At 33.5% G+C, this 8,353-nt stretch overlaps 1 protein-coding gene and 1 non-coding gene across 4 annotated transcripts; both read left to right on the forward strand.

Annotated features, from left to right (window-relative positions):
- The first annotated feature begins 56 nt into the window (after positions 1-56).
- Positions 57-4,312, forward strand: LOC120278702 (pentatricopeptide repeat-containing protein At3g53170). Of its 3 annotated transcripts, none has more exons than XM_039285432.1 (4): positions 57-372; positions 1,240-2,337; positions 2,582-2,684; positions 3,757-4,312. In XM_039285432.1, exons 1-3 carry the CDS (start codon positions 76-78, stop codon positions 2,591-2,593), a joined length of 1,407 nt encoding a protein of 468 aa, XP_039141366.1. In that variant the 5' UTR covers positions 57-75; the 3' UTR covers positions 2,594-2,684; positions 3,757-4,312. The 3 variants fall into 3 exon arrangements, with proteins under 3 accessions (XP_039141366.1, XP_039141368.1, XP_039141367.1); XM_039285434.1 differs by having other exon boundaries at positions 3,813-4,312; XM_039285433.1 differs by having other exon boundaries at positions 3,816-4,312.
- Positions 4,313-4,510: 198 nt separating this feature from the next.
- TRNAV-AAC lies at positions 4,511-4,584 on the forward strand. Its single transcript has one exon. It is a non-coding gene; the product is annotated as a tRNA-Val (tRNA).
- The last annotated feature ends 3,769 nt before the right edge of the window (positions 4,585-8,353 follow it).

Below are 8,353 nucleotides of genomic sequence, written 5' to 3' on the forward strand. Positions count from 1 at the left end.
ATAATAATAATAAGACATACTTGGATATAATCAGGATCCAAACCCGGTAAGGTAACCCGCAAACCCGTTGTCGAGATGGAGCTTGGCGCCATCGGATCCGCTAAGCCTTCGGCGTTCTCCTCCATCTCTCCGATCATTGTCTCTATCCCCATCGCAGCAGCGAGAAAGGCGAGACGGAGCGGCGTTTCTCGGCGGGAAGGGCTTGTGAGAGAGCCGAAGAAGGACCTTTCTCGGATCCTTCGAACAGAGGCTGCGGTCCTTGGCGTCGAACGGAAGTCTGGCTCCGGGAAGCATCGGAACCTCTGGCCTCGTGCTGTTCTTGAGGCTCTCGATGATGCCATTGCCAGTAATTGCTGGGAATCCGCTCTCAAGGTCATGGATTTTACTTTTCTTTTCTGAATTTCTTTCTCTTTTTCCATTTTTTATTTTTGTTTTTATGTAATTTTTTAAGTGATTCATTTTAGGGATTTCTTGAAATTTTTGTAGTATTTATGAGATTATTGATGGTTTTAGGTGAGTAATTTGGGGGTTTTGGTGTGTTTATTTAGGTGAATTAATACTGTTGTTGTCTTGGTTCTTGGTTGAATTTGCTCTTCATATTATGGAAATGCATAGAATTTATCTAAAAAAAAAAGTGTTTTGGTTGTTTTTTTATTGGATCAATAGAGTTTTATACCTTATTTAATAGCAAACTCTAGAATTTTTTTGAGGAATTTGCTCTTCACAGTATGCATTATGACCAAAAAGAAAAAAAGAGCCTTTTTGGTTTGATTTTTGGTTTAAATGTATTTTTCAGGGTCCCTATGTTTGACTCTATGTTTCATTTCTGCATGTATATTTTCAAAGTGTTTAATGCAGTCTTGTGAAGAAAATGTTTGTAACTTATGATTTTTAATGGTTGCTAATGTGGTGTGCCAAATTGCCAATTTTTGCCACATCAATGCCACTTGAATTTTTTAATAAAAAAGAAAAAGAAAAAGAAAATATGGATGCACCTGATGACACAGCTACCTTGCTACATCATCAAAAAAAATTTCAATGGCCGTGGCCTATTTTATGGTCCAAACCTTTATAGGCAATTTATAGAGTTTTATGTGTTATTCTGTTGGAAATAAATTTTTGATGAGTTTTCTCCGCAGCGTATGCGTTATGAAAGGAAAAAGAAGTCTTTTGGTTAATTTTATATGGAAATTTTTGATTTTTAAACCTGATATATTTCATGCAAATTCTGCATTATAGATTTTTGGATTGCTCCGAAGGCAGCATTGGTATACTCCAAAAGGCCAGACCTATTCGAGGTTGTTGATGATGCTTGGGAAGTGCAGGCAGCCAGACATGGCGGCATCACTCTTCCAAATCATGCTTTCTGAAGGTTTCAAACCTACATTAGATGTCTACACATCACTGGTTGGTGCATATGGCCACAGTGGTCTGTTAGATAAGGCATTCGAAACCTTGGACGAAATGAAAACCATTTCTGATTACAAACCTGATGTGTACACTTATACAATCCTTATCAGCTCCTGCTGCAAACTGCATCGCTTTGATCAGATACCCACATTGCTTAGGGAAATGTCTTACTTGGGAGTTGAATGCAGTGTTGTTACTTATAACACAATAATAGATGGATATGGTAAAGCTGGTATGCTTGAAGAAATGGAGAATTCTCTTTCTGAAATGCTTGAAAGTGGAAGTTGTCTCCCTGATATTTTCACTATGAATACGGTTATAGGGGCTTATGGAAAAAGTGGGAAAATTGATAAAATGGAAGGTTGGTATAGTGAGTTTCAGCACATGGGCATTGAGCCTGATGTAAACACATTCAATATCTTGATAAGGTCGTATGGTTTAGCTGGTATGTATGAGAAAATGGATGCGGTTATGAAATTTATGGAGAAAAGGTTTTTTTCTCCCACAGTAGTAACCTTTAATATAATAATTGATTGTTTTGGGAGAATGGGCGACATAGAAAAAATGGAGCACTTTTTCCGATCAATGAAATATCAAGGACTTAAGCCTAATTCTATCACATACTGCTCACTTGTCAGTGGATATAGCAAATCTGGGTTTCTGGAGAAGATTCCTTTGATTATCAGGCAAATAGAAAACACTGATGTTGATCTGGACACAGCATTTTTCAACTCTGTTATTAATGCCTATGGTCAGTCTGGAGATATAAGCATAATGGAAGAAATGTTTTCACTGATGAAGGAAAAGAAATGTATTCCTGATAGAATCACCTTTGCTACTATGATTATGGCATACAGTAAAAGAGGTATGGTTGAAGCTGTTCAAGAATTGGAGATCAAGGTGCATAAAATGGATGAAAAAGTTTTGGTAATTCTCTTCTTGAATACCATATAGTTGAATATACATCTTTAATTTTTAATCTGGGCAGGATGATTTTGTTGTGGTTTGTGTGGATACTACTGAAGTTTATTTTGTCAAGCCACTATTTTCTGAATAGAGAGTTTTTTTTCCTTGCTTCATGATCACTTTACATCTTCATGCACCATCTGGGCAAGATTGATATGCTTAGTTTGCCATATTTTGTCACTAACAAATGTCTGAATCAATTCAGGGACCTGGTTAACACGTGGTGCAATCACAAGGGTGCATACATATGTGAATCTACCAGATGTGCATTGATTTTTCGAATGGCATTTCAACCACTGACTATTCAGGTAAATCTCTTGTTCATCCTGTGACACATTCTGTCTGAGAATTTCTTTTCCTTTGGCTGTATATATATTTTTATGTGTTTTCTTAGAGTTTTTTCTTATGCATCTTTGGTAGTTTAGCGCTGCTAGTTTTAGTACCTATATGAAGTTGGTATTTTCTCAGTGTTTCAATTCCTACCCATTCTCTGTTAGGTGAGCAAATTAGCTTTTATTCTCTGTTGCTTTTGGTTGTAACCATAGTTCCAAGCAAACAAAAGTGAAGTTAAAAGTATTTTCCCTTTGTTTATTATTTATTATTGTAAATGTGTTCATGAGCATCTTGAGATCAAAATGCAGATCATAAGTGCATAGGAAATTTTTAATAGTGTCATCTCTGTGTTTTGGATATGAATCTTCAGTATTCTATCATTCTATAGTCAGAAACCTCTCTTTAGTCTGCAGAAGATTACTTATAATTGGGTGCCATTTCAAATAGTCAGACATGACCACATCTGGGAAGTTTGGCTGCAATTTGGCCATTAAATGTGATAATGTAATTATGTAAGATACTTTAGAGGCATAGTTTTAGCAAGAAGATGCTTGCCTTTCTTTTGAGATAAAAGTTATGACAAGGCTTTGCCAGTCAAGGACCAACCAAATGTATTGCATGGAGATGTTCTTAGCAGCCTAGCTGCCTATTGGTGATTATTGTGTCAATATTACAGGCAGAATGATTTTATTATTTTTTCTCCATTTGTTTTGTTTTTGTAAAGATGCAATATCTCTGGCTATGGCTTAGGATTACAATTTGTGAGACTTCAATATGTTCTTCCCCATTTGAAGTCTATTTAACCTCTGTATAACATTATAAAACTTTCAGATATGGATGATGGGAATTACCATGAATTTCTAATGGTAGATCTATTACCATACCAGCATAATTCAAAACCAGAACCTTGAATTATTTCATGATTGTATGTGAAGATCTACCTTGACCTTTCGACAACATGTATCAATGCATTCTCTGTAGCATTTTTATCATTGTAGATAACGTGATCATTGTTTTATAATTTTCTTCAAACTCTGTATTCTCTAGGCACAGATCTTATCTCATCTTACTCTGATGAGTCTGATCATGATCTTCATTGTCAGTAGCATGGCCAGGGCTTCGGAACGAGATTCCCAGTTATGAAAATTTTCTGTCCGAGTCATCTTGATTCTTGACAAAACAAGTGGTCAAGGATCGGAGAGACAATGTTCGGCTTCAAATGACTCACAGTGACTGCAGTAAAAAAAGGTTAAATACAGTGCACAAGGTCAACTACAGATTAATAGGTGAGGATTGAGCCTATCAGTGGAAATGAAGTGTTAATGAAGCCCCCATAGCTTTGTTTTGTTCAATTATTTACTTAAATGAACTGATTATCATTTAGAATCTTAAAGAAGGCTCTTTCCAAAGGGGCATTCTATTGATGTGTCGTCTTTGATGAAGAGATGATAGCAGGGAAGCATGTTAACGGCATTTTCAGGGATCAACCAAAGTTAACAGAATAACCTTCCCTTTTTCTTTTTTGTTTTATTACATTTTGTCAGAGGGCAATTCTTTATGAGTTCACTGTTAGTATAAGTGGAAAAAGTGGAGATTATATAAAAATATATATATATATAGTTCTAGTCTTAAAAAAATAAATATCATGTTGAAAATTCAAATGAATTTGATGCAGAATATGTTGTTTTTAACTTTCGAAATGGTGGATTTTTCACGTGAGAAAGGATTCATTCTATTTGGCATATTCACTACTACTGTTTACATTAAAGAATATTTAATTTTAATCACTTTGTTCAAATGTGGTGCCGTGGTGTAGTTGGTTATCACGTCAGTCTAACACACTGAAGGTCTCCGGTTCGAGTCCGGGCGGCGCCAAATTTTTTTATAATTTTTTATTCAAAATATTTTTATTTATATACCATTTTTAATAATTAAATCATCCAAAATTTAATATTTATGTCACATGATCAATTTATTAAATTTTTACTCATTAAATTATTTTTTTATAAGTTATACACACGGTTATTTCAATTATTTACAATATAAATTTTATTATCCATATATTTATCTAATACAAAATATTTGATTATTTAATAAAATAATTAGATTATATAATAAATTTTTATATTTTTTAAAAGTTATGCAAATAATTTTTTAAAATTATATGAAATTCTATGAAATAGTGCGTCATTAATTTTTAAAATTTTTTAATTTTTGGTGGCAAAATTTTTTTAAAATAATATATCCAATTAATGAAGAAATAAGAAACAACTTAATTGAATTAAAGTATATTAATTTAGAATTACATATTAATTAAATTGCATCAATAATAAAATTTGAATAATTTTAATGATTTTGATAATAAAAAATAAATTTTGGATAATTTTAAAATTTGCATAATATTAAAAATAAAAACATATACCAACCCCCTTAAAAAAAAGTTTGAAGAAAAAGAACACCGTGGGACCCATCATTGAGCATTCACTCAATGGCTGTTATACGTTTTTTAATAGCATTGGAGCATTAAACACTCATTGAGCTTTCACAGGATGAGGGTTAAAGATGCTCTTATAATATTATTTTTATCATGGATTATTTTGTTATTTTCCTAATGAATATGTTTTCATATTGTGGGATAAAAAATACGCGTCTGATGTTATGTCTGTGAAGAAGACACAAGACGATACATCGAAGCACAAATATCATATTTATTTTGTGGGTTTTTCATCTCTAAAAGAGGCAAGCCTCTATTATTAATTACCCCATACAATGTCTTGGGAACCTCCGGCTTAAGTATAAATAAAAGAGCAAGAAAATTTTGTGAATTATAAATTTATTTATTTTATTATGTATACATATTTATTACATCACTTATATATATATATATATTATATCATTTATTTATTTTTGTCTCCATTTTGAAATAAATAAGTCTTTGCTGCCTATGCCTTATCACCGCATCGTATGCTTTTTTGCCGTCTCAAAACATATAAATTTTGTCGCTGCCTCTAGATAAGCATGAGTATTCTTATCGTTGCCTTGGAATGAGTATGTGTGTGTATATATATATATATATTTCGGGATATATATAAATCTATATTCAACATATTCATACCCATGTGCATGGTACTTGAGGCTTTTTTTTATTTTTATTATTTTCATTAATTTCTTTTAATTTATTTTTTTTATCATATATTCATTTGCATGTGTGTTTCTTTCATGGTGGGCCCATGTCTTTTGGAGATAATTTTTTTTTATTTTAATATGACCACAAATGCATAAATTATTCATTTTGATTTTCACACTGCAAATCACCTGACTTTTTGTTTCTACATACCCTATGCTAATACCCATGCATACTTCTCATTCTTCATTCCCTTTATATATCGTATGAGTAAATTTTTAGTATATTAAAGCTTTTAGCCATTTCACTTTCGATCATTTGAAATCTGACTTTGCATCGATTTGATCACTCAACTTTAATTTGATTTCAATCGTAATAAAATCGAGAATTTTAATCCCCAATTGATTTACATGGCTATCTAAAAATCTAAGTCACTCCCATCGACACATTTATTAAGTTTCATTAAAGATGTCGAGTCACTCGAAAAAGAGACCACATCATTCATTCGAGAGTTGAAATATCTCGATTTATTACCGTTGAAATGAAATTAAAGTTGAGTTGATGACAAATGATCTAAATCGAGTCTGATGATCAGGAAAATGAGATGTGTTTAAATGACTTACTAAAAAATTTACCCTATCATGAGCTAATAACTTAGAAGCATTTCATTTATTTTATTTTATTTATGCATGCTTCTCAATGCGCGTATGCATGCTTCTCATTTTATGAAGGTAATCTATTTTCGGCTGTTCACATTTGGAGGAGATCCGGACATTATTCCTTGTGGTGCATATCCTCCAGAACCAGATGATGATGCTATATCCTATACTTATTCTTCAGACTGGATGGGAAGCCATCATAATTCATCAAGCTTGCCACCAACAAAAAGATGTCCTTGTGAACGACATGCATACTATTACATACATTTCATTCGTTACTTTTTAATATTTATTCCTTTCAAGGTGCATGGTGGTCCTGGCCTTTAGGTACGTGAGCATGCCATTACATGCATCTCAGTTTATTATTATTATTATTATTATGTTTATTCACTTTCATGTGGTGGGACCCTTTTTGAAAAAAAGAAGAAGCTTGCATGTGACTAATATATATATATATATATATATATTTAATATAGGATTCGTGCATGAAAGTATATATACATATATATGAATAAGTTTTGTTCAACTGAAATCAAGTTTTATTCCATGTTGTTTAAGCCCACTGAAAACACTAGCAACATTGTCAACCTTTTTATTTATTTATATGTATATATATATATATATATCAAAATATTGTAGATATAGTGACTGGAAGCACTTTATCCCATTTCTCACCACCAGCATGTGCGCTACCAAACAGTAGAGGTATGGAAGATCAAGAACAGTCCCATTGTGACAATCATCTATAATGGCATGAAGCCTTGCATTGATTTCATCATCATTCCTTGGGTTTCAAAGTCCATCAGCCTCGTCGCCATGAGTATGCATGCTTCTCAAAATTTTACTTTTACTATTCTTTTTTTGGACACCATACAATATCCTTAGAAATAATGCAGTTTATATTACTTAAAAGCATGTTTGCTTAATCACAGAGCTCAAAAGCTTCAAGCCACCATTACCGCCACATTCTCAATTCTCCTAGACATGCATGAATAGTGGTGGGTCCCTTCATATGCCATCGGATTCAATTATTCTCCTTGTGCTTTTTTTTTACCATATGACACATGCATGTTTCGATTCCATTTGTCTTACTGAAGACTGAGATTTTTCATGCAAATAGATGATCCTGGTGCATTTCTCAAACCATTCTTCCGTCTCACCTGGCATTTTGTTTTTTAAACCTTGCCTCAGCCTCACAAAACATAATGGACAACCTATCTAGGTCTCCAACTTTTCTTCTAAACTGCCATAGTTTCAACTTTGTTTTCGATCACCAAAAAGCCAACCCTCATCTTCCTCGAGCTTGCAGCTGGTAGCACCTCTTCTACATGTAGGAGAGGGTGGTGGAGTGGCTATTCTTGCTTGTTTCACCGCAACATTTTGTCTAGCTCTATCTCTTATAGTTTGCCCGCTCCTTTGTTCTTCATTCTCAGCAGTAGTGACAGAAGTCTGGGAATCAGTAACAGCAGAAACTATGATATTGCTTGGCGATCCTTCACATGTCTTGCTTAATGATTGAGGACTTCATTCAAGAAAACTCTCACAACCTCCATCACCTCTAGTTATATATAGATATAGGAGAGCAAAGTTATCCATGGGACTTTCACAAGGGCATCCTGCCTCTGCAACTTGATCTTCAAATCTTTTCAATTATGATCTGCAACATTTCTTAAACAAAGTAACATGGACTTGCATGCCTCTGTTTGCAAACACTTTGTTATAGCCAGCTCGTTACTGTAGCAATTTTAAAGCCCAACATTGTAGCAACGTGTACTGTAGGAACCTGAAATTTATTTTATTTTTCTTTTTAAAAGCTTCAGCCTTTCTCTTCCATTTCCCATTCATGCCCAGTTGGAAACCC

Source organism: Dioscorea cayenensis, chromosome 16 (genome assembly GCF_009730915.1).
Source record: "Dioscorea cayenensis subsp. rotundata cultivar TDr96_F1 chromosome 16, TDr96_F1_v2_PseudoChromosome.rev07_lg8_w22 25.fasta, whole genome shotgun sequence".
NCBI classification, from domain to species: Eukaryota; Viridiplantae; Streptophyta; class Magnoliopsida; order Dioscoreales; family Dioscoreaceae; genus Dioscorea; species Dioscorea cayenensis.

What these genes read in the sequence shown, in the direction of transcription:
- LOC120278702 (XM_039285432.1), top strand. Translation starts at nt 76, where the DNA reads ATGGAGCTTGGCGCCATCGGATCCGCTAAGCCTTCGGCGTTCTCCTCC. An exon ending in GCTGGGAATCCGCTCTCAAG is followed by an intron (nt 373 to 1,239) that starts GTCATGGATTTT and finishes TCTGCATTATAG; the next exon opens with ATTTTTGGATTGCTCCGAAG.